Source organism: Electrophorus electricus, chromosome 6 (assembly GCF_013358815.1).
Source record: "Electrophorus electricus isolate fEleEle1 chromosome 6, fEleEle1.pri, whole genome shotgun sequence".
Taxonomy (NCBI): Eukaryota; Metazoa; Chordata; class Actinopteri; order Gymnotiformes; family Gymnotidae; genus Electrophorus; species Electrophorus electricus.
In genome coordinates, this window is record NC_049540.1 from 15,875,630 (window position 1) to 15,902,039 (window position 26,410).

The 26,410-nt window shown below is 39.0% G+C and overlaps 1 protein-coding gene across 1 annotated transcript; it reads left to right on the forward strand.

Annotated features, from left to right (window-relative positions):
• The first annotated feature begins 1,182 nt into the window (after nt 1-1,182).
• Nucleotides 1,183-26,034, forward strand: jakmip2 (janus kinase and microtubule interacting protein 2). Its single transcript, XM_027011017.2, has 22 exons — nt 1,183-1,273; nt 12,377-12,615; nt 13,738-14,253; nt 15,329-15,538; nt 15,828-15,926; nt 16,144-16,290; nt 17,144-17,284; nt 17,532-17,585; nt 17,681-17,803; nt 18,132-18,260; nt 18,645-18,728; nt 19,830-19,892; nt 20,244-20,342; nt 22,441-22,539; nt 22,626-22,679; nt 22,772-22,837; nt 23,128-23,196; nt 23,406-23,483; nt 23,877-24,080; nt 24,912-24,977; nt 25,350-25,423; nt 25,910-26,034. The coding sequence occupies exons 2-21, from the start codon at nt 12,487-12,489 to the stop codon at nt 25,398-25,400; spliced, it is 2,481 nt and encodes an 826-aa protein (XP_026866818.2). The 5' UTR covers nt 1,183-1,273; nt 12,377-12,486; the 3' UTR covers nt 25,401-25,423; nt 25,910-26,034.
• The last annotated feature ends 376 nt before the right edge of the window (nt 26,035-26,410 follow it).

Genomic DNA, 26,410 nt, shown 5'->3' on the forward strand with positions numbered 1-26,410 from the left:
TGTCCTAGACTGAGTCCAAGAATGTCAACCCAAAGGCATTCTTCTAACCCAACCTAACTTTGATTTCCCAAAATATTTCCCCCAGTGTGATGTAACCTCAGCTCCAGCAAAGTTCATGGGAAATTAGGACTAAGAGGTTTGACCAGTACTATGTCAAAGAAGATGAGCTGAGTTGCCTCTGTACTGATGTAAAATGGCTATTGTGTACAAAGTAACAGAACCTCTGAATAAAAGGAAGAGAGTGACAGAGTAATTCATTTTTTAAATTTAGTGATTTTTTTTGTTCTACATCTGTTGTGGTATGAATACACTTTTCTTGGGTTCAAAAAAGGTCAATGTACACATAAAAAAACCCGAATACTTTCTTCAATAGTGTCAATGGGGGGAGGGGGGGTGCGCTTCATTTCTGCACTTCGCCATAAGATGGCAGTCAGACAACGGTAAGGGAAGCGAATGGAAAAAAAAAATACATGGAAATTCGAAATAAAACTTTGATACTCTTAATCTGGATTTAGCATTGATGTATTTTATTCAATTTTTGAGCGTTTGTTTGTTTAACCAACACAGGTCCTGTAATACGTTATGCGATATCCTGACTGGCTCTTTGGAAACGCGTAGGTTATCAAACTACATCCTTTCTGTGTAAAAGTTTTCCTTAGCCTTTACTAAATGTAAATCTGTCCAAACCTCGGGGATGAAGAAACTGGAAGTATGTCCATCATTTACATCAATGTCATTATCTAACGGTCTGAAGATCTAAAGGTCTTCAAAATGTTAATGCTGCGTGCATGGCGTAGCAACGAAGGTAAATAAATAAATAAATAAATAAATAAACCTACAGATCGCGTAGCCTAATCTGGCCGACGTGAAATTATTCCTTGAATCGTAGTGGATGCGCGTGCCACCCCGCGGACATCAATATGATCGATGTAATCGGAATCGTAGTCTATCTTTAAAGAAGATACAACAACGCTGACAGAACTATTATTAAAAATAGCTAAAAAAGTATCAAGAGATTGCTCTGGAGAGAGGAGAAAAATGCCTCTACACCGAAGAAAACGCACTACGATGGACAAGGTGACTGCAGTGCCTGTTTCAGCGAATGTGGTGAGCTCATTCTCGCGGTACAAGGAGGGCGGGGTCAGGAAGCATCATCGGTACCGTCGTTGCATTGTACGGCTGCTGATGCTGAGGGGTAACGAAAAAAATGTAAGATTATGGAAACGGATCTGAGGGTAGTAGGCCTTGATTCGTCGACAAAACGTATTATTTGGTAAGCATTGCTTTATATTTTGGCTTGTTTGATAGAAATTCACTGTCCGCTGATTGTATCTACACGGAGTTGTACGAGATATGCGCTTTGAAATCCGACCGGAAAGAATTTCCGCTGCAATAAGGCATGGCTTCACTGAAGCTTATAGGCTAACTGGATATTTACTGCAGCGTACTGCCATCACACCACCACGCCACGCAAAATATAGGAATACAATGTGGGGTTATCAGATGATGAACGTTTGATATATATTTTTTATCTTATGTGTGAGTATGAGCCGGTGTGTCCTGGCTGCGCATTAAGACGCACAGCATCCAACGTTGTAAAGATCACTGATGGCCGCTCATTATTGTCAAGGCCATATTACAAAATAAAACAATTTCCTGGTGTGTGTGTGTGTGTGTGTGTGTGTGTGAGATATATATATATATATATATATATATATATATATATATATATATATGCTATCCTTTCTTTTTTTCATTTTCATGTGAAGCTGAATGAAGACTACAGACAGGCATATAGTGAGAGCCAGGTGTCAGTTGTGGTATAATAGTGGTAAGATAAGCGATTATCACCGTTCTTCGATACGTGTTTCCCCAAAGACATTTTTTTTCCGTGGTCGACATGTGCATTAGAATAGATTGCTAGTTGACGTAAATGTTGCCCACACCACGTCTCGAATATTATGCAGTGACAGGAAAGACGTCTGAGCATTTAATCTAGAACCCATTAGTTTATTTGTTGTGCATAATGCTATAGTGTCCTATGACCTCTAATTTGGGGATTCAATGAATAATGTACACACAGTTGTGGCGAGTAGATAAATGATAAAATAGATGTAGAATAATATACGTATACTTTCTTAGACTGAGATCGCAAATTTGAATTAATGTTGGTTGTCACCCTTTTGTGAGATGACTGCAACTTGATTTTATTGAGCAACAAAAAGCTAAATTGCTTCTTAAACCAGAAAGAATAACATGACAAATCACATATTTGTCTAAAATGCAAGATGCTTAGGTGAACCTGTAATCTCAGTTGCCTATTCTACAGCAGGCTAATGTGTGTGGGTAAAAGTAGAAAAAAAAAAATTATTTGAGTGTGTAGTCTACAAAACAATTCAACATTAACACCATAACTTATGCAATATGTTAAAATCAGACTTTTTGGTTGGTTTTGGAGATATAAATTACAAAACACTTGCATACAAGTGTATAAATGACACTAGGTATTTAATTCCATAGTTTTCATTTGGTAAGAAAGGCTAAATAGAGTGCATATGTTTTAAAAGTTTAAATAGTTTGGTTACATACTTTCAGCATTTAAGTTTTAAGGGTTTTCCTAACTGCCAATATATGAATCAACTATGCATCAATTTTATTTACAGAAATGTCATAAATATTACAGAAATATTTTGTAGAAATTAAGTTCCTAATTTAGATGTGTTTTGAGCTTTTCCATTTGAGTCAGAAATGTCACAGTAAATTTGATACAATGTTTCTGCATTTCTAGAAGAGGAGAAATGCACAAATTCATGGGGGTTTTAGGTTTTTTTTCTAATTGCCAACCCAGTTCATTTGTCATGTATTTTCCCCATTGGAAGAAATCATCAGTGATCTTATGGTTATTATTTTTTTACATGTCCCATTTATGTGAAAAATATGTCCAATATTTTGACATGGGGAGATTTGGAACAGCTAGTCTAACAACCGCACAAGTTGTATAACACAGATTAGGCCTGTCCCTTATTGCTCTCCCTCCACCAGAAACCCAGCATACCAAAAATATAATTTGATCCACAGAAAATGACATGGTCAACCCAGACTGGAAGATGTGTGGGTTCAGCATTAAGATTACATCACTTCCTTTCCATAGGATTTGGTTATTGATGAGGAAATTTGCGGACTTTCCTCCAATATCTTATATATGAAATGATTTGAAAATAATGAGTGAACAGAAATTGGCTATGTGTGACTGCGTTGGAATTATTGTTTTAAAAAAACAGTGCACAGTATGTTGCTTTGGGCCACAGTCTGTAGAAAAAGTAAAAAGTATTTGCAAAAATACTTCTTAAATAACCCATGCTAAGCACAGAGTTAAAGACCTTATGTCTATGGTTGGTGGTTTTAGTGACCCACAGTCTAGTAGTCTACAACACTAATGCAGTTGCTTGAGGCAGAAAGCCCGATGACAATGTGTCATAACTTCAATAAGTCAATACTTACTCTTCAGTCATTTTGGCAGTGTATTTATTTTACAGTATTGACATGAATAAAATGATTTAATTGATTTAATGATTTAATTGATGTAATACATAAGTAGTATTAAGAAGAAGTAATATTAATGATTCAAACAATTTAGAAATGGTCATCAGTCTTTGAGTATCAGTGCAAATTGGCTGGCTTCATTGATAGTTTCCTGAAATGGTATTTGAATATCATAAGGGTTATTTCAGAGGCTTTCTAGACAGCAGTTCTTGTTTTGACTCTGCCAAGAAGTGTTGTAAAGAAACAGAGCTGGTCCGAGTTTGACTGAAGACAAAACTGGGTCACAATGCAAGTGTGCTTGTGATGCATTCAACTCACGCAAGCTTCCAGGGATATGGGCCATTGCAGCTGGTAGGAAACATGAGCCCCTTCTCACATATGTTTTCCTGGGTGCTGCTTATCCATCTGTAATGACATTCTTTTGTCTTCATCATTTCTATATATAGCTTGGTCATTTTGTATGGTAAATCATGCACAACATTTTCTTTAAAATAATGTTTTGCAGCCTTTCTCTTCAGTCTGTTTTTTCAGTGTTCTGTGACCTCAAATAGCAAATATTGTCTCATTCTCTGAGAATAAGGTTAAAATTTAAAAACTGTAGAGAAGGATGCTTGTAAGGCTGTTATTTTAGTTATTCCCCAAATATACACCTGTAATTTCCATGGTGCCACAATGACCAATTCTTCTGTTTAAACCTATCATGTCATTCTTTCTGATATAAAAATATGCCATCTGTGAAGACTGGTATGGTCTATGTATGTCTCAGTTGCATTACATACTTCTTTTGGCTTTCATTGTTGTTTCACTGTAAAGTAGTCATAACCACTAACCACTAACCATGTAACTAAGCTCAAATGAATGCCACAGATTGGGTAACTACAGAGATAATTTTACTGCATTGAATTCAGATAGAACATTGTAATAATATTAAAAAAAATGTCAGAAAGCTAGTCTGGGAAAGCATGCTGTTTCTGGTAACATGCACAGAATGAAAAGGTTTCAGGCTCCCAGTTGGATGCTTAGTGCTTGCTACTTCCACAAGAACGCAAAGCATATGGACTAAGAGCAAATGTGACCTGCCACACACTTAACCTAGATAAACACTTACTAAAAATGGCAACCAGAGTGGCATATGGGCATAGCTAGGCTGCCCTTCTAGTAAGCGAGGGACAGTGCATCCACAAGACCAGACCTTGACTCTGTGTGTCTTTTCCTGTACTGACTCCCTGATTTGACTAGCGTTTTAGAAAGCACTTCTGTAAATTGCTCAGGACAAGTGCATCTGCTAAATAGTATAAATGTAAATGTTTGTAAGAAAGATGAGGTGGGGACGGGCAGTTGTAATCCGATTATCGTTTGGCACAAATAAACATTTAATGACTGGCATCCAGCGGCTCGTGCATATTCAGTCGTACAGCATTAGTTCCATAGACTTGTGCATGACACGGCCAAGGCAACAGTCATGCCCAGGTCAGTCACAGTTCGGAGTCAAATCACTGAGTCATCTTTTTTCGTAGTTGTTATGATGATTGGAGCAGCAAAACTGATTTATTGATGCTGCAGGTTGGTCCTATGGAACTCTTGATGAAACTGCAATATTGCAGATTTGTCAGAATATGCACAAACAACTTTGTAGGAAATGTAAGGGTAAAGTTTATTCCTGGGTGCAGGGTTTATAGTTTATAAACCTCCTATAGTTTATAAACCTCTTATATAGGAAAGGCAGTATGACGCCAACAGCGGCTTCACAGAGAAAACAGGGACATAGACACAAACAGAGACATAATCAGGTGCTTACCTTTAGGTTTTTACAAGTTGTGTTTGCTAGTGACATTGTGCTTAAGACATGCTGCTTGTTAAGCTTGGATAAGTTTGAGCCTTCTAGAGGTGTTGTGGGCTTAATTCAACAAAATACAGATGAAGGGAGGTACCTACCTGATGACCCCTGAGGAGAGCTCATGGTGTGGTTGCTGGAATGAAAATGCTCTAATGGAGCTCTAATGACATAGGACATTTACGTATTATGCTTTGTATATGTACAATTAGCTCATTAGCCTGTTCATTCAATTATAGGCATGTAGATCTGAGCTCTTTGTCCAGTAGTAACATGAATAGAGTGATTAGGTTTGGGAGAGGCAGTGTATTGGTGAGTGAGACCATAAAAATAGATAAATGGTTTGAAGCATGAGATTGGAAATTGGTAGCGGTAATAACCAAAAACTACAGGTCCCATAGTGCATTGCTTTAACTATGCTGAGGCTGGACATATTGTTGTATTCTGAAAGTAAGTGGATAGTTGACTTTATAGAGTTATCAGTTCCATTTGAGGATGCAGTGGATGAAGCACTGATATGGATGAAGCTGAAATATGCAGACTTGGTGGCTGAGGTGAAAGAACATGAGTGGCAGGTATATATAAGGCTGGTAGAGATAGGTGCTAGGGGATTTGTAGCTAAGTCTGCCACATCTTTGCTTGTGCAATTTAAGAGGCTGTAAGCTTATTATAGCTATGAAGGAATTATCCGAAGTAGCTGAAAGGGCTAGTCAGTGGCTGTGAATAAGGAGAGCACAGGTTATTTGGGGAAATGTATTATTAAGATGAAAGGCTGAGGTGTTCAGTATCTAAGATACATGAGGACTGGACATGTGATGTTTTGTATATGGTTGGTTTAAAAGTGAGCTTGGAGGTTGGTGGGTGTGTGATGCCACACCTCACTGTTGAGCATTCTGGAGGTGTTTGGGGCTTAATTCAGTGAAACACAGATGGAGGGAGGTGGCTACCTGATGACCCCTGTGAAGACCATGTGAGGTTGTCATGTCTACTGTGAAGTCAGTGGGCTTGGCCCTATGTGAACTTTTAATGATCTGGCACAGGTGTTTAACATCTTATCCTATGTAGAATTACAAGAGTGGACTGTCTTTTTACAATCTTTATAACAATTAATTTGATGTTTCTGTATTTTTGATCATTTCTTATCAATTTTCTCTGAAAGCCGATCGGCCCAGTAAATGCAATGTGATGCTCTGGACAGCTCCAGTAAGTAGTGGGATTGCATTTCAATAAGTCTAATTAGTCATTTGATGTAACCTTGCATCAATTACAGTAACTTCTCAGTTTGACCTGTCTAAGGAAGGACACATATTTGGTTTGAAAGTGAGAGTCATGTGTGGATGAGGTCAGTGCCAAATAAAAAGGATTGATGCATGCCCGGTATTGATCTCAATGCTCTTTTGAATCAAAAGAGGCTAATCAGTTTAATGACATCCCTGTGATTTGTTTGTTTCTTAAATACTAGAAGACAGGGGGTTCCAAATGGCAGTATTTTTTTGTGTTTGTTTTGTATTAGTAGTTTTATATTTGTTTTTGACATGACTTGCTTAGGTAATTTTTTTTGGTTTAGGTCATTAGGTTCTTATTTCATTGTTGGCTTAGGTCATTTTTCTCCAAGCTCTTCTTCCAGCTTCTATATGGGTGAGGAACAGGGACCTTATTGTAGATTTTCTAAAGCCTACAAGGTCAGGCACAGACATTAGAACCAAGACGTCTGTAATTTTAATGATTATTTCTGTGGTTTGCCATGCTGGGATCTGATGGCAAGTGGTAATGATAGTGAGCCATTCTACCGCAGTGCTCTCACATGCCAGATCCTTCCAATTCTGTATCTTAGGATCTAATCAGAAGTCAAAATTATTTTTGATGTGTAATGACGTAGTTAAACCAATGCTGCCAGTAGATGATCTGATTCTACCATATTAGAAACAGCCCACCCACCCTATACCCACTGGAGTAACAGGCATCTACACTGGCTACTTTGACTAAAAATAACACAATAAACTATGGACTGGTTACTAGCTGGGCCGCCCAGTGGAGTATGGACGATGGAGGATGGGTTCACACTTCAGTCTTAGTCCTCCCAAGGTTTCTTCTTTAATTTCCCCCAGGGAGATTTTCCTTGCTACTGTCGCCTTTGGCCTGCTCATTAGGGATCTGGACCCATACATTTATAAAGATACTTTGTGACAACATATGTTGCAAAAAGCAGTACATAAATCAATTTGACTTTCATTTAATGAGAGTTTCACAGTTGCATCATAAAGGTTTTAAGAAGTATATAGAATTTGTTCTTTCTTTCTCTTCCTAGTCATAATTAGTTTTTGCTCTGCTGAAGTTTATGCACAGTAACTTCTGGCCTGACCTAACAGATGCCCTGATGGGCTAACATTGCTCCTTATTGACAAAAAGAGAATGAAACCATTCATCCATCCAAAGGAGAGCATAACCAGTTATATTCTCATGGATTTCTGGTCACAGATGGGCTAGAGATTGACTTCTCAGAATCTGCTTTTTACCACAATTTTTACTCACATGACAAGGACTGTTTGAAGAAGTATAATATTTATTAAACCAGTATCATAATCTTTGGACAAACATGAAAAATGTATGGGTGAGAAACACATGATGGTGGTATGGTGGAGTAGCAGCACCCCACTGGATTACTGTGCAGGTTCCTGAGAAGAAATATTAACACTAGTCCGTAGGTTTTGACCTAGTGAAAGGGAGTACTGAGTAAGGGCATGTGTCCAAAAACATTTTGTGTATTTTTATAAGGTGAGCACTAAAGGGAGGACATATTGTTTTCATAAATCAAAACTGCATTTTTGATAGATTATGTCCTTTAATGTCGAGGCAAGTTTTGGTGCTTCAGATATGTACTTTTTAAAATTTATTTGAAATTATTTTTAGATAATAAATTGTATTATCTTATATCTCTGCTTGGCTTGCTGCTATCTGTACTCCGTGGCAATCAAACCTATTGACCTTGGTGCTCTTAGCATCTTACCCTACCTGCTTTACCAGATTTAGACTGATTTTTATTTATTTCTATGCATTAACTATGAGGCCTTATTTTACCTTAATGTTTAAAATCGCTGTAGGTTCAGCACTGGTGCGTAAGGCTGTGGTGCAAGGCAAAGAACATTTAGGAGCATAATTGAAAAGGCTTGGACCTGTAATTGCAGTTTGCCATATTTTCTTTGCCAAACATTTTGAATATGCCTTAGCTTATTTACTAGGCATTATACGTATGCAGAGTACTTTTTTTGTCTGATTCAGTCATATTTCCTGGTTTTATGATCCTATGTCCCAAAGGCTCAACATTTGAAAGCTAATGCTGAATCCATAAATGGACTAGTCCACTTTATTGTTTTTTTTCTTCTTGTGTAATTTAGCAAAACAGAAGCGCAATATTTTATTCTGCTTTTCGGTTGCACCAGAAGGTTAAATCTAAAACTGTAATACTTATCTAGCTATCAAGCTACACCATCTTTGATTGCTTTGTACAGTTCAGTGAACTGCTCAGAAGCAACAAGTAACTGGTAAATGTGAACTGCCAGTCATAATATTGTTCATTTTCTTATAAATGTTCATTATAACAAGCCATACTGTGGATGAATTAGTTAAGAAAGTTAGGTATCTAAGGTTTCTAAAGTTAGATTTGATAGTAAAAGCTCATGTATAATAGTTAATTGCTATTTCAGTGCATCTAGCTCTGTAGCAGACTCATAAGGTACAGTATGACTATGTTAGCCTCGTGATCCAGCTCCAGTTCAGTTTCAGCATGGATGAAATGCACTAGTGTAAACAGTTAGCACCAATAATTAGAAATGAAAACAGGATGGAAATGAAGGTGGGTTCTCTTGCAGGTTTACATTTGGAAGTAACTTGAGCAACATAGATTAATCTACCATAAACAATTATTCTTTAAATGAACTCAATTGTCAGAGGGTTGAGGCCTAATCATCCCTCTAATAATACAAAGAACATATTAATAATACATATTATATTTTAATCCATGTAAGCATACATATTTGTCTTTTTGCTATGCAGGCCATTGTTGGGGCTTGTTCGTTTTCCAGATCTGGAAGAAAACTGGTAGAGGACTGGCCCAGCTCACTCAGTAAATGCATTTGATTTGACCCAGATGCATCACGGATCAGTTTGGACTAGAGTTTTCACTGGGCTCTATTCCCTTGTCCTATTAACGTTCAATATAAGTGTTAGATCTGGTACAGACACAACACATATCCATTTTAAAAAGTTTTCTGAAATACTTTTAAAAAGGGAATTTGCATATCTCAATATTTACTTGACACTTTTATCCAAAGTGACTTACAGTTATGTCTGAATACAGCTTGAGGGCCTTGCTCAGGTACCCAACTGTGGCTACTTGGCAGTGGTGGGGCTTAAACTGGCAACTTCCTAATTACTAGTGAAGTACCTTAACCACTGAGCTAGATAGTAATATACTAACACCAACTTCACAGTGATTAATAAACCAGTTTAAACCACATTTGGTGTCAATGGCTAAGTGTTGCAGAGTGTAGCCTCCACCCCTGTAGCATCAGTATTAGCCGATCATTCTAAAGGACAATCAATCGGTATAAGCAGCAAATGAGATTCAGGCAAAATTTATTTTATTACTGAATTTGTCCCCACTAACATTAGTTGACTAGCTACCATTGCTGGGTAATGTTGGTTAGATAGCATTAGATATACCTAGCTAGCTATACATTTAAAGTACAAGCAAACAACAAGCAAAATTATTTTTAACTAACAATATCTGAGCCTTAATTTGCTTGAAAAACCCATGCTTACTTTACCTAGCTATCTAGATTAGCTAGCTTAGCAACTAACTTTGTAGCTAACATGATAACAGCATTGCAGACACTGCAGACATGTCCAATATGAGAATCCAGCCCACATCCTCTTCGATTTCTTACACTGACTTTGAACTTTGTACTCATGACGTGTACTTGGGGCATACCTGACACCATAACAAACCAAGCCCAGAGTCAGCAGCTGTCTGGATCTCCATTTTTCACATCTGTCAGACTGACACATACTGTAGCCAATCAGCAACAACCACATGATATTCAGTAAGAATCTACCCTGTCTGTTTTGAGTTAATGTTGGTGTGTTTATTTGTTTTGCTGTTGTGTTTTCACATTTGTTGTGTTTTTGGTTTTGCTGTTGTGTTTTCTGATTTGTTAAAGTGTTTTGCACATCCACGCCACCATAAGAAACATTGATTAAGTGAATCAACTGATTTTAATACAAGTTACCAATTGGGTTTATACTGGACAGTTTGGCCAAACTTGTTAGGACACCACATGTTCCATGCAATTTGACAAATGAGATTCTAACAAAATTCAAGCAAAAGCTCCACTGCATGAGGAGAAAATCCAGGCAGACAGAAAGTCCAGGCAGACAGAAAGTTTGACTGTCATCATTGGCAGCTGGGAAGAAGTTAACTCTTGAGCTTCTGAAGGAACTGAAGACACAAGCGCACTGTTCCTTATCTGCAATCTTTTGCAATGATCTTGTGCATACTTTTATGCTACGCTGATTAGGAGCAGGTTAAGTAAAGAGGAGCAACTAAACCTTTGTAAGCCTTGCTTGTTGCTAAATGCCTTTTGGCTTTGAGGTGGTGGGCGAGGCTGGCATGGGCTCTAATTGTTCGTTGTAGTCAGCAGCATGGAGGAGGGGCACAGGCGTCCTTCCTGTAACGTGGCATGTGCGTGGGAGACTGCTGCACTGCATATGTTGCCAAGGCAACGAGCAACCATGCTGCCTGCCTCTCCCAATGGGCCATGGGCCATCCCATTGTCTGTTGTGTTCAAAGTACTGTATGTCGGATATATAACGCGGCCCCTGCACACTAACAAAACCCTCACAATACTGACTCGCTTCAGATGCAGTTTGTAAATGGTTGAACTACATTAACTGTTATCTAGATTTATTAGCCAAGGAACTCCTCTTGGTGGAGCACAGAGCAAAGCTCTCAAAGCGGCACAGAATGTTAACAGCTTTACTGGCCAAAGTAATCCCCTTGTACCCTGCTCTTTGGCTTATGAGCCATCTTCAAAACAGCACATGCCATCAAAATGATGTTTGCTGAATGCTTCCTGTGCTAACAAAGAGAACTAAGGAATAACCCACACAAATGTCTTGTGGAGCTGGATGCAACAGCTTCTGCTGGCACCACTCTTTGCCTTTTTGAATGAGTTCAAATCGTTTGCTCTGTTCAGAGGAGCAGGGAAGAGATGTGGGGGAAGTTCTGGCTCAACAGCAGCTCAGTAGCAGGTGTAAGCCTCACTAAGATCAGGCCATGACCCTTAACAGCATGAGTGTAACTAATTGCGTTCCTCCATGTTATTGTTAAGGTTAAGCTGTTCCCTCTCTGAGGGCAGGCCAGTGAAAAATGAAGCACTATTTTTTCACTAAATGAGGTCTTTGAGGAACTGTCCCCATGAACCATTATTGTAAATAATTTCTTTAGCTTCCTGTTAAAAAAAATTGGGGGAATTTTGTTTATTCTGTACAGATGATTAGAACAATATTATTAGAATCAATATTATTAATTAGTGTAACTTTTACTGTGTCACTTAAGATCACAGAAAACCTAAAATGTTATGGAGTTTGATACTTTTTTATACATTTTGGTACTTTCAGATGGAACATTGACTTTTGTAGCACTCAGGATATTTCTTTCTTACTGCCAGCTAGCCAAATTAGTAAACATGTGTACTGACAACATCAATGAATTTATGCCATAATTTATGTCATAAAGTTGTTTAGGCATGCATCGGAGATTTTATGGTCTTATGTGTTTACATAGAATACATTTGAAGTCACGTAGTCAACACTTAGCCATTAAAGAGTCTGAAATAGCTAAGACCAGGGACAGTATAAGAGAAGGTGAGAGAGAGATGGTCAGGTTTGATTTTCTATTACATTTGTGTCTTAATTCCTCTTATCATCACTAACCCACAGGAGTTCTGTCTGCCAGAATAATGAGGAAGAGACGGCATTGGACCCTTCGAATTAATGTTTTGATGCAATGGAGAAGTGAGAGAATTTGAAGACTTATAGCACTTGACCCAATGGCGAAGAAAGGGCGCCCCAAAGGCGAAAAGCCTGAAGCCCTCATCTCTGCCTTACAGGCAGCCAATGAAGATCTCAGGTCCAAATTAACTGACATTCAAATTGAATTGCACCAAGAAAAATGCAAGGTGGGTCTTCAACTTTCTTACAGAATTGTTCTTCTTTTTTGTAAGCTCTTATGGCAGAAGCAAGCTGACACAGGTGATAATTCTGTGTTTAATGGTATCATCTGTTGTATACCATTAAACATAGATAATATTCCCCTGTGCCAACTTGATGAATAGTATTAATCCTTACCCCAAGATCACATATGTTCTGCTTTTGTTGGTAGGCCCTCATTTACACATTTACACAGATTTTCTCATATGTTGAAATCCATGTCAAAATTCTAATTAAAGTCTCTGTCATCCTGTGCTCAAAGGGCCATAGCTGCATGACTAACCTTTTGTGATTCCTGTCATCAAACTTGCTCAGACTCATTTTAAATGTTACAGTACATGGAATTTGAGAATTCCATGTCTTTTTATGAAAGTTGTGCATGATCTCTAGAGGCTCAGAGACAGTGACTGAATTCTAGAGCCAGAACTGAATATGGAACAGTTCATATAAGGTTACCACTGGAAGAATTCCTGAGTGGTGCCCTGTCTAAGGTCTTGCCCCTGTCATTGGAAGTTCACAACTTTGAACCCTGACGATGGCACTGCCATCTGTGGCTAGAAGTCCAAGAGAGCATAAATGTCCTTGTTCTTTGGGTGAAAATAATGACCTACTTCTCATCCCTGTGCCAAAACACAACAGTCCTAGATGATCTCAGAAGTCTGTTAGGCCATGTAATTGCTCTCCTCTGAATGTGCTGTATGACTATCTTAATGTATCCTCAGAAGAAGCCTCTGTTAGCTCTCACCTTCCCAGATTGATACCTCAGTAATGGCCTGATAGATGAACTGATAGGTCAGATGTGGCTAAGAGAGGTATTGGCCATTACTGAATTGAGAGAACCTTGATTATTTTTTCTTCATTTACAATGAAGCATTGGGAGTTAGGGCTGACCTTTGCAATTGGTTAGAGTGGCCAACCTTATTTATATATGTACCTGTTCCATGAAAAAATAAGTAACATGTTAAGGTGTTCAGTATACAGTAAGCCTTTGCATGTCACCTGAAACACACAAAGCCTAAACCAATTATTGCCTTTAGCTGAAACTCTATATCAAAGGTTTGCTAACTTCCAGGCACTGTGTCTGACCGCAGGTGAGCAAGCTGGAGCGGGATAAGACGCAGGAGGCCAAGCGAATCCGCGAGCAGGAACAGCACCGGCACACAGCCACGCTGACGGAGCAGCGGGCCCGCTGGCACGAGGAGAAGCTGAAGGAGCAGGCTGCGCTGCGCGAGTCACTGACGCGCCAGCATGAGCAGGAGCTGGCCCGTACAGCCAAGATCAAGGACGGCGAGATCCAGCGGCTGCGCACGGCGCTGGCCGCCCTGCGTGATGGAAGCAGCGGTGGAGGCAGCAGTGGTGAGAAGGTGCGCACGGCCCTTGCGCTGGAGGCCCGTGAGGAGGCACGACGCTTCTTCGACCAGGAGCGTGTCAAATTGCTGCAGGAGATCACCGAGCTGAAGGCGTCCAAGAAGCAGACAGACGAGGCGCTCAGCACCATGATCCAGGCAGACAAGATGAAGGCAGGTGACCTGCGCTCCGAGCATCAGGCACACCAGGAGCAGATCAGCAAGATCAAGTGGGACTGCGAGCGGGACATTCGGCGCCTGGTAAGTAGCTAACGCTAATGCGTTCTGATGTTAAAGTCAACTATAGGTTTGTTGGTTGGGCCATATGACTGTAGCAGTTAATTGCATGACTCTATGTGTTGTGCCCTGCAAAGTATAAGGGTTTTACTGGTAATTCCATTCCATTTCATATAGTATTGTTTAATAAGCAGTCTGTCATAAAATAATACCATTGTGTGAATAGCTAAAAATCTGTATTCAAAGCCCTTAATCTATGGTAATTTTTTAACTAGATTCATGTTAATCTTATGGATACTCAATATGCATATACTATTCACATTTCTAACATCTACAATATCCAGTGTCTACATGCATTCCCCTTTTCACACAAATTGTATGGTTCTAATCTATGACTAGGCTGATGTTGATAGCTCCTCTCACTAGTTTATCAAAACTATCCAATACATTTTGAAAGGTATCTTGTATAGGTGTCTGAGCAACCTACCAAATGAAAGCTAAACTAGCAACTATTGGTCTGTCAGTCTGTCTGTCATCCCTCTGTCCATCAGTCACCTGTGATTATCTGGTAGTGGAACTTCTGCGTAATTTTTATAAATTAGATTCATTAGGTTTAAACATGCTGTGTTGGTCAGTCCTGGCACAACCGTTTTGTTTTCTCTTCTGCTTAAGTGGCTTAGCTGGCTGAAGTTATTGAAAAGAGGAATGCCAAGTGCGTTTATCAGACTATTAGGACCAGGCAGTCCTCTTTATTTATGCCATTCTCCAGTGAGTTTAAACCTTTTTTTGCAACACTTTCAGTGGTGTCTGAAATATAATATAGTATAGTGTAAAGCATTCAGTGTAAAGCATTCTACTAACATAATATTGGGCAGACTTTGGTATATAGTTGTTTTTGGTTTTTTGTTGTTGTTTTTTTTTTTTGTTTTTTTTTTTGTTTGTTTGTTTTTTTTTTTTTTTTTACAAAACCTTAAACTAGATCATTTGTACTTTAACTTTCAAGGAACCTGAAACACAGCATCGGGGAAACTTAATAAAATGCTCCCAACAGGCAAGAGTGAGACAACATATTCTGTGTAAACTGTGCTCATCCTTCCAGGTAGATGAAATTAAAGCAAAAGACAGAACCGTTTTTGCCCTGGAGAAAGAGCTGGAGACCACGACAGGATTCCTGCAGAAGCTACAGCTTCAGAAGGATGCACTCGATGAGCAGCTTTTTCTTGTCAAGGAGGCAGAATGTAACCTGGGCAGCCCTAAACGAGAGATCCCAGGCCGCGCTGGTGATGGAGCAGAGCATTGTGGGAGTCCGGTAAAGAAACACCAGCTGGTGCCAGTTGTTCCCACATGATTTATAAAAGCTCACTGAAATTTTGAAAACCAGGACTGCCAGGCCTGATTAAAAAATAAATAAATAAAAAATTGCGAAGGCTAGTTTTATGTTGTTATGTCACATATAAAGACACCTTTCATAAAATTAAGTTGAGAAACATTAATCAATTATTACATAAAGGAATTGTAGTTTTTAAAGTATAACAATACCCTTAAAATTAAAGGTGCAAATGAGCAATACATGTATGTGTGGTGTTTTGTCTCAATAGGATATGAGGAGGAACCAGAGACGTATTGCTGAATTGAATTCAACCATCCGCAAATTGGAGGACCGTAACACATTGCTGGTCGATGAAAGAAATGAGTTGGTATGTTAGTGAAATAAAAAATATATGTGTATGATTGAAGAAATACAAGAACAAAGCAATAACAAGCTGAAGGTTCATAAGTTTATTATACTTTATTCTTTTTTGTGAGCAACTCTTATGGGGCTTATAAAATGCATTACTGATACTAAAATGGTTTTTAATAAAATGTAGTTTTAAAAGGCTGAGAGAAGGTGTGATTTATTATTCTCTTTCTCAGCTAAAGCGAGTGCGGGAGGCAGAGAAACAGTGTAAGCCACTGCTTGAGAAAAACAAGCTGTTGAATAAGAAGAATGATGAACTGACTCAGTCTCTCCACCGCATGGAAGACAAGCTCAAGAACTTGAACAAGGAGAACATGGAGATGGTGCGTGACTCCTTCCCTTGTACACATTCACAGCTAACTCCATACCCTTATACACTTTCAACAAACATCAAATTACACTGATGTGCCAAAAGTCAGCGGATGGCCTGGGACGGCTAGGAAATGCTAACAACTGTGGAAGTTGTGAGGTGTTATCTTATCAGTGAGACTGAACACTGACCAGCATGCTCATGGCAAACTGATGTGAATTATTGGAGTTCGGACAAGGCATGATAGTGGTAGCCAGACGGATGGGATGTTCCATTTCCAAAATTGTGCAGGCATTTTACATTGCACAGTGTCATGTGTGTACTGGGAATAAATCATAGAAGGCATTACCACCCAGAGTGGACAGTCCAGTGGCCATTCACAGGTGCTTAATAATGATCGTGACCATCAGCGTCTGGCTAGACTTATCTGTGTGAGCAGACTCTGGCAAAAATCACAACAACATTCAGGATGCCCCACACACATTCCACAGGTGAGTGCAGTGTTCTTTAGCTTTCATGGGATATGGGAGCAGGAGACCCACCAGAGTGCCTCTTAACACCACAACACAATGACAGTGCCTCACCTGTTCTCGTGAGGTTGCTAACTGGACCCTACAGGAGTGCCAACATGTGGCATGGTTTCTGTCCCATGACCTTTGGCACATCACTGTAAATAGTACATATGGCATAGGTGTTGCCCAATATTCAGGGTGCTATAAAATCACTGGAATCCCATAAAGGGAATACAGAAGGAAAATGTGAATCATAAATGTGTACGTTTAATAAATGTAGATGTTGGCGTTTTAGATTGAACTGTACTTAATACAGCCAATTCACTCAATCGCTTTCTCTCCCTTTCTGTTCAGAAAGAGAAAATTAGTTCTCATCCACCACTGAAGAAGCTGAAGTCCTTGAATGACTTGGACCAGGCTCATGATGACCAGGAGATCGAGTTCCTCAAGCTGCAAGTTCTGGAGCAGCAGAGTATGATTGATGAGCTGACAAGAGTGAGTGAGCATTTATATTGGACATTTGAACTTAAATACACCCTGCGCTTACATGCAGGGTTTTTTATGCTTATGATGTACTTTGAAAAAGACCTTTGCATTGTTGTTCTACAGAACTGTGTGCACTGTCAGTAGTTCTTTTTCTTGTCTTTGTGCTTCATCACTGTGACCATGCTGTATGCTTATGATATTATTTCACTCCATGCCTTAATGTTGAGTAACTTGTCACTGACTATCCACATCATAGGACAGAGAAAAGCTCTTGAGAAAGAAGCGGCATAAACGAAGCCGACCGATCAAGGTTTGATGGCATCACATTCTCCTTCTAAGTCCCATTAGATCACTTTTGAATCTGTACCTTTTCCATGTTTACTAAACTGTTTTTTTCCTGTGCAGAGACATATTGTCGTGGACACATTCTTTGGCTATGATGAAGAGTCAATGGACTCCGAGACCTCCTCTGTGGCTTCATTACGCATGGATCGTACCCCAGCGACACCAGAGGAAGATCCAGATGAGGTGAGATTCAAAACTGCAAATGGGTTGGGATCTTTTTGAGGGTGAAGGTAAGGAGATATGGTCCAGTTGGAGTTATATGGCATTTAGAAAATCTCTCCACGCTTGATCATTTTTTCCCCACATATACTTTTCCCAGTTACTATTGTAACACACACTTCTTCCCACCCTCCTGTTTGCCTCCATTTCCAGTCTGGTCTTTCCTCTCCCTTGTTATGCCCATGTTCCACTCTTCATGCTCCCTCTGAAATAACACTATGTCTTTTTCTGCACCTTCTGCCTACTTCTTGGCTGAGCAATGCACTCACTTTCTCCCTGGCTGTATCTACAGGGGTTGGCCACTGAAGAGTCTGAGCTGCGCTTCAGGCAGCTTACGCGGGAGTACCAGGCCTTGCAAAGAGCCTATGCCCTGCTGCAGGAGCAGAAGGGTGGCGTCCTGGATGCTGAGATGGAGGCCAAGGTAAGCCCAAAACTTGCCCGAGGACCAGTGTGATAAATGATAATGATGATTCATTGGTGTAGTCTTGACATTGGGAGATCAATATCTACATATAATAATTTTTGGATTATATCACTTTTATAACACATCAAATAATTCAATTTCTGGAAATTGTGTTGCGGGATAAAAGGTTTCTGATGATTGATTCTTGTGTTGTGGCATACTTTCATTTCTTTGTTTTGTGACAAAAAAAAATCGACTGAATTCTTTTCAGAAGGTTTCCCACACCCAGATGATACACTGTCAGGTGATAGGTTCACAACACCTTCCCTTTCATTATGAAAGGGATGTATTTCACGTGAATCTTCATGGTTTATTTGAATGGAGAATGCTGTATTTTCATAGGCTCACGAGCAGCTCCAGTCTGATGTTCAGAGATATAAGGCCAAAATTGAAGACCTAGAGAAAGAGCTCACACTTAAAGGCCAAGTAAGTAGTGCTCATTTCCAGTCCTCGGTCACATTCAGATAGTATTTGATTGGCACATTAAGGAATGCTGCAAAGTGATGTGGCAATGTGAAACTTGTACTTCTACTTGTTTTTGAGATGTAAAGAAGCTAATCGGAGATCACCTTTTTAGACCAGGCAGGGGAAACAGTTGCTTCATGCACACTGGACTTCAGATTCACAAGGAGTCTATATCTATATTTTATCGGCAGAATCATCTTCTTGAACAATTTCTAAAAAAATTAATTGCTGTTGCTAAATGGTTTTCATTGTGTGGTACCTTCCCACAATCTACATTCTGCTAATTTCAGTAAGCTGCACAATGATGTCTGATTTAGTGGCATTTATAACCTTTTGTGACATAGCCAGCATGGCCTAGACCTCAGCTCTTCTACTCTGAATACTGCTATGAACACTTGCATTGAATTAGTATACAGTACTGATCAATTAGAATCCATTTAGATTTTCAAACTAGGTGAGTGGGCTGAAATAGGGGTTTATTAAGGTCATATCACTTTGATTGCAGCTGGAATAGAGCCCAGGGGGGGTATTTATTTTCTAGTGGTATAATTGGTGTCATCTCCTCTTAGATATTTCATCAGTTTTTCTTTTCTTTGAAATATTAAGTGTTCAAAAAATTAAAGAACACTGCGCTGGGTATCAGCCCTTAGTACTAGTGTTATCCATTACTATTATCTGTACTGGGTAGCAGGCATGGATTGTTTTGGAATGTTAGGATAAATCAGATCTGAAGCTCGAAAGGTTAATTGTACAGGCAGTAAATTTACATTAAGGTGTAACAGGAAATGTGACACAAACACAAATCAAACCATATACTCATACAAAAAATCTGCTCACACCAGATTGTTACATTTTTAACTAAATGCATATTCCCTCTAGTAATGCTTACATGGCATACACTGATGTCCTGATCCTCTTACTCATGATGGATTCTGAAGCAGTGAAGACTGCTAGAGCCAGGCCTCCAGCTAGCTGTCTAATCATGCGGCTTGCATTAGCCAGAGGAACTCCAGTGAGACGCAAAGCAGCCCCTGATTCATCCACGCTTTCTCTCCCTGGTAGGACTCCAAATGGGTAGAGGAGAAGCAGCTGTTCCTCAGGCGCAACCAGGAGCTCCTAGAGAAGGTTCCTACAGGAACAAGTTGTTGTTCCTTCCTTGCAGACTGATTTAGGGGCAGTGGTATCATTTTCGTGGAATGTTGGCAAATGAGGCTAGAGTTCTAGCTGTCATTTTGGAGGCTTAAAAAGTCTTTCAACTTTGTAGCTGTGAGCGCTATAATTTACAATAAGCTAAGGCTAGCCCACAGTAAAAGACGTTTTGGCTGTTGTTTTGTTAATACTAATGGATTCTGTCAGTGTAACAAATTGAGAAGTAATTGACATGGTATAAACAATAACATAAACAAGTGTTGGTGCTGGTCAGTTCTTGGTACAATGTTCCCTATATAATGTTGCTGTTTGATGTGTCTCTGGCAGGTGGAGAAGATGGACAGTGAGAATGTACGACTGCAGCAAGAGCTACAAGACTCTAAAGACCAGAATGAGCTACTCGAGTTTCGCATACTTGAACTGGAGGTTGGACTCACTCTTGCCACATTCCTGTACCTAGGCTGATTTTATAGTTTCAGAGCAGCCCATTTGACCAGCTCAGATTGGACAGAAAGACAATATGTGCAGTATCCAGATTTAGGTCTGGAAAGCTTCCTGGCTTTGATTGTTTATACCACTTCTAAGATCATGATTCAGCCTTCAGTGCTTCTTGGTTTGGATTTCTTATAGCTTTCAAAAAGAATTAGCTTCTATGGTCAAAAAATGGCAAAGCTACAAAATGTGATCTGATTAACACTTGACCATCATCTAACTATATTTCCATAATAATGCCATATTCCCACATTTCTCCAGTTAAATTATCCATCCATCCATGCATCCATAAACTGAAAACCTTGTTAGGTGAAACTCCTAGAACTTCAGAAACACTTTGCTTGTACAACATAAATTTGTAAATTTGGGGTGGTTGAAGTCTGAGGTAATTTTTCTTTGAGTACTTTATTTCCCGTATGGAAAATACCACTTTCTCATAGAGACAAACTTAACTCAATAGCATAACAATATAAGAAGGCACAGCACAGCATCTATGTTCATGTTTCAGTCATCTTTCATGACTGAAGCAGCAAAAGGGTCTCCTTCAAAAGCACACAGTAACAAAATCTTAGCAGTACTGCATAGATTAACTGATAAGCAACGGATTCAGGACATTAAACAGTGTTTATTCTACATGACATTAGACTTTCTTGGCTCTGGAGGATAAAAGCTGCAATAAAAATAAATAAAAAATACTGAATCTGTAGCTAGCCACTGCAATTGGTATTGGAATATGCCCTGGCTAATGATAGTCTACCACGATTTGTAATTAGTCAATAAAGAGAATATTACTGTAATAGAATTGTTTGTCAGGTATATTTTAAATTAGATTTTAGACTACAAAATGAACTTAACATTAAGGCACTCAGTGAGAATCTGAATCTTTTATTAGTTACCGGAGACACTTTTAAAAAAATTTAAGAACTATTCATCTTCTACCAACCTGTGTTTCATGTGTTTTATCCCATTTGGCCTCCTCCGAGACACTGCTTTTGGATGTATAATTAAAGTAAACAATTAAATTAACTGCTGCTCTCATGCAGCACCATTTACCTGACACTTTTATCCAAAGCAGCTTACAGTTATGATTGAATACAACTTGAGCAATTGAGGGATATGGGCCTTGCTCAGAGGCCCAACAGTGGCAACTTGGCAGTGGTGGGGCTCTTTTTGTTTATTTTCATCATTTCTGCAGAAAGGGAGAACTATGCATGAGCTGGAATTTCTGTTACGTTAACATGTACAGTCTGTGCCCTGAACTGGTTAACGCTACACCACTGGAATTGCAAACTAGCTAGCTAGCGTTTCTTGCTAGCTATCTAACGTGTTAGATTTAGATTCGCAAGATATAGGTTAGCTAGCTATCTTCATTTTGCAGCCAACTGGCAAACACTGAAATTGATTATGGTCAAAACAATCGCGACTGTTTATAACTGTTAGTCGAGGAATACGATGAATATAACCCATACATTCCTGCTATATTTCGGTCTGGACACTGACTCTTGCAACGCGCAGAATCAAATCCATCAACAAAAAGCGAGATTTCTGCACCACGCTCTTTCCCAAGTGGATGTTTTGTTTGAATTTGATAGGATTAACTGAAATGTATAATTTTGTAAAACTCTTCTCATACAGTTATTTACTTCATTTTAGTCTTTTTTTTTTCTCTTCAAATAAGTTTGCTTCCCCTGTAATATAAATTGCTCGGGCGTCTATGTAGATGGATGGATGGATATTTATGGATGTATTTCTTGACCATGCTGTGCAAGTTGATGACGTTTGCTAGGCTTTAAACACGGACAAAATGCAACTTCTTAGCTGAACAGAGCCCATTTGATGCATAATCATCAGTCATTCCAGGCCATCTACTCAGAAAACATATATGGCTCCATCTAGTGGTGGAACTATAGAGCAACACAGTGGTTCCACCTGCTTTATCAAGCCGATTCGGATGAAACAGCACTGTAACGAGGCTTGACTGCTCTATCCAGTAACGTCACTAACAGATATTATGTGTTTCATGATTTGATAGGAACGAGAGAGGAGGTCGCCACCCTTTACACTTTCAATCCACCCTTTTTCAGAGGGAGTGAGTGCCCTCCAGATCTACTGTATAAAGGAAGGAGTGAAGGTAAACAATGAGTTGATGTCATACGTCAAAGAATGTAAGGCTCTTGTTGCAGATGGTCCTACATGATTTCATATTCTCCCCCAAAGGATGTCTGCATACCTGACCTCATCAAATTATTAGATATTCTGGGCGATAACGGGGTGAGTCCCGTTTCATTTAATGTTCTGTTCCCTTTCTTTAATATGATGCCCAAATATTAACTTGACTAACATGGTTCTTGTGGCAACCACAGAATTTAAGGAATGAAGAACAAGTGGCCATTATCCAAGCGAGTACTGTCCTATCTCTAGCTGAGAAGGTAAATATCTCAGCTCTCATGTTTTGCATGTTATAAGGCTTCATACGCTCCTCACAAATTAATGCAAAGTCGGGGGGGCTTTTTCTGTTAGCACCTTCAGGATTTGCAGTAGCATGTGGCAGAATTTTTAATGGATTTTATCTTGAGTTTTGTTTTGATTGTCTGGTTTAAAGTCATATTTTATCAGTATGAATGAGAAGGTGGTTATTGGCAAACTAGTAAAGCAATGCTCATAAGAATCAACCAATGAGCAATTTCTTTCTCTAATGTGTGCATTTGTCACCCCCTAGTGGATCCAACAGATTGAGGGCACAGAGGCAGCACTCCATCAAAAGATGATGGACTTGGAACTAGAGATGGTATGGTCAATCTGTCAATCATACTTTATTATCTTATACAGGCCTCATAAACTAACATTTTATTTCTAAAAATACACAGACTGCTTGACATTTTTAAACTGTATAGAATTGCATATATTAAACAAATGTATTACAGACTTAAACAACCATTTTTTTTGTGTACCTGACTTGTGCTTGAAGGTCTACTTAGATAACATTATCATCTATAGGAGATGTTCTGCAAGCAAAAAGGCTATTTGGAGGAGGAGTTGGACTACAGGAAGCAGGCCCTGGACCAGGCTTATATGGTACTCTTTCATTATAGCCTACATTTGAGCCACTTTTACATTTACATTTTCAGCATTTGGCAGGCGCCTTTATCCAGAGCGACTTATCTAGAGAGACTTTTATGAAAAGCCTCACCCCAAAACGGTAACAACGCTAAAACTAAATGAAATAGAGCAGAAACCAGTTAGCATGACTGAATTTGCATATTTCCACTTGCTCCAGATGGTCTGTCCTTCCTAAAAGCAAAGTATCCTTTATCAGGAGAATGTTTTCTTTTGTCAGTATTAGTTCAATGTAAAAACTTGCAAACACATTCTCGCAGCGCCTCGAGCTGAAATTAGACCACAGGCCGTTTCTGCTTCGACCTGGACTCCAGGCAAGTAGTCAGCATGCGCATCTGTGTGCTCCAACAGCAAATCCAGGAGCTGGAGGCCACACTGTATAACGCACTGCAGCAGGACAGGGTGATCAAGTTCGGTGAGCCGCTGAGCGAGCTGCAGAGAGACGAACTGCGCATGGCCGTGGAGAAGCTCCGGCGACAGATGCTCCGCAAGAGCCGCGAGTATGACTGCCAGGTGCTGCAGGAGCGAATGGAGCTGCTCCACCAGGCCCACCAGGTACCCTCCCAGTTAAGGGCTGTAATGATATGCTTTTTCAGTTGTGATAATAAGATGTGTTGTGATATTTTGCTATTTTGATCTGATATCATGTTGATTTTCCTATGATTTGTATTTGTAAATGATTTGTGGTGTATATAATACAAAACAATTATTTTATAATATACATTGAACTGTGACACTTTAATAAAAGACTTTGTTACAGCTCTATCACATACACACTAATACTGCAACTGGGATGAAGCTGAACTGCTTAGCACAATACAGGCATCAATCTAGATTATATCAATAAAAACAATTAATCAAAATTTATTTATATAGCGCTTTTTACAGCAGACATTGTCGCAAAGCAGCTTTACAAATGTCCAAGTCAAAGCCCCAATGAGCAATCCAAGGGCGACAGTGGCAAGGGGGGTCAGGGGCAGCCTACTCTGGCTAATTATATGCAGATTATAAGATTTAAAATAGCATTAATTTCCCACTGCACCTTCCCTATTATTAATTAAATAAAATCTAATTATTCAGATTATTAATATTAATAATACTTGTTAATTCAGGAAGATGTTCACAATTACATAAATATCAACATAAGGAGCAAATATTGTTCCTTTGCTACCATTAGCAGCTATTTTACACTTTGCAGTTTCATTCATCGACACCAGGAGGAGGCAGAACATCAAACATCATCAAACGTCAAACAATCAGCCTAAATTTCTAATGACCAATATGTGATGTTTAAATGTTGATTGTCTGCATATTCTCCTCTGCACTGTAAAATATTTACTGGAAATTAATTTAGTTTTGTGTCATTCTTTTCGTCTATTGTTGCAGAGAATAAGAGACTTGGAGGATAAGACAGACATCCAGAGAAGGCAGATTAAAGATCTGGAGGAGAAGGTGAGAGAATTTTACTTTTATCCTTTGTCATCATATTTCCATTTCCAGTTATCACAGGAGTGCACTGCCAAAACTTTTTTTTTTAAATGTGATTATTTTTGAGGTACAGCTAAAATGATTGATTATTGATAATTACTACTAATAAATGAAAACAAAAGAACAAGAACAAGAAGGCACTAAAACATAATAGCTAGAAAATATTCAACTATAAACTGACTTACTAGAGTTACTATAGATTATTTAAAAAATCTGGCAGCTTGTACTCTCTAAAAATCTCCCTCTTTGTATGTATGTCTGTCTGTCTGTCTGTCTGTCTCTCTCTCTTTCTCTCTCTCTTTCTCTTTTCTCTTTTATGATGTTTGTTCCCTGCAGTTTTTGTTTCTGTTTCTATTTTTTTCTCTTGCTTTTATCCTTTGGCCTTGATGTCTGTGACATCTTCTGCTGAGGTGAGTGTGGGACATACAGCGTCTACTCTGACCCCTCGAACCTATATATAATGTTGTTCTATTTATTACCAAAAATCTTCATTATTAACTTAAAAAAAACCTTATCATTATTCACTTTTGGAATTTAGCATTCATGGAAAAGTTTTAGATGTGGTCAGTGAACGTTGCCTCAAATACATATGAAACTTGGATAACATATGCATATATTTGATGACACTTTGCTATAGGAAAATTTATTACTTATTAATTTATTAATTATTATTACTAAAGTATTACTTTATACACAAAACTTATGAATGTCTTAGCCATGATTTTTGCCGATGTCACGATAAAATTTACTGTCTGATGGAGAAGTGTAACATTGTTGAACTCTAGTGGTGAACAGATATGATTTTTGCCATTTGAATGTCACTTTAAATATAACTACACAACTTGAATTAATGAGTTTTTTTGTGGATGATATCAGTTCTCTTTTTGTGCCTGCAGACTCTGAGACAACCATGAAGTCTTGCAAGCAACAGCAGTTTTCCTCTTGTAAAGACAAGAACTGTGCTAGTGGCCACTTTTTGTTGTGTGTGGGTGGACATGGGAAATGTAGTGCTGTGGTAATGGATTTTAGACTTTACTCTTTGAGGCTCATCAGCAAAGTTGCACTGGACTTACCCTCCAGATCAAAGAGTGGTTTACCTGGCAAAATCTCAAAACATGAAATAACATGCACATGAGTATGCACACAAACACACACACACACACACACAAACACAAACAGACATAAAATAACATGTAAAGTGTGTGATGCTAAAAACGTATGAAAAATACACACACACACATACACACACACTGCATTAAAAAATAGCAGTCAAATGAACCAAAGTCTGGAGGATTTACTGTTTATCTCTGCCATGCAGGGGATTTGCCATGCCACCTGCCAGCACCTGCCTACTGCATCAACTACATCCCAGAGCAGAAACATTGTCCTTTAACAGA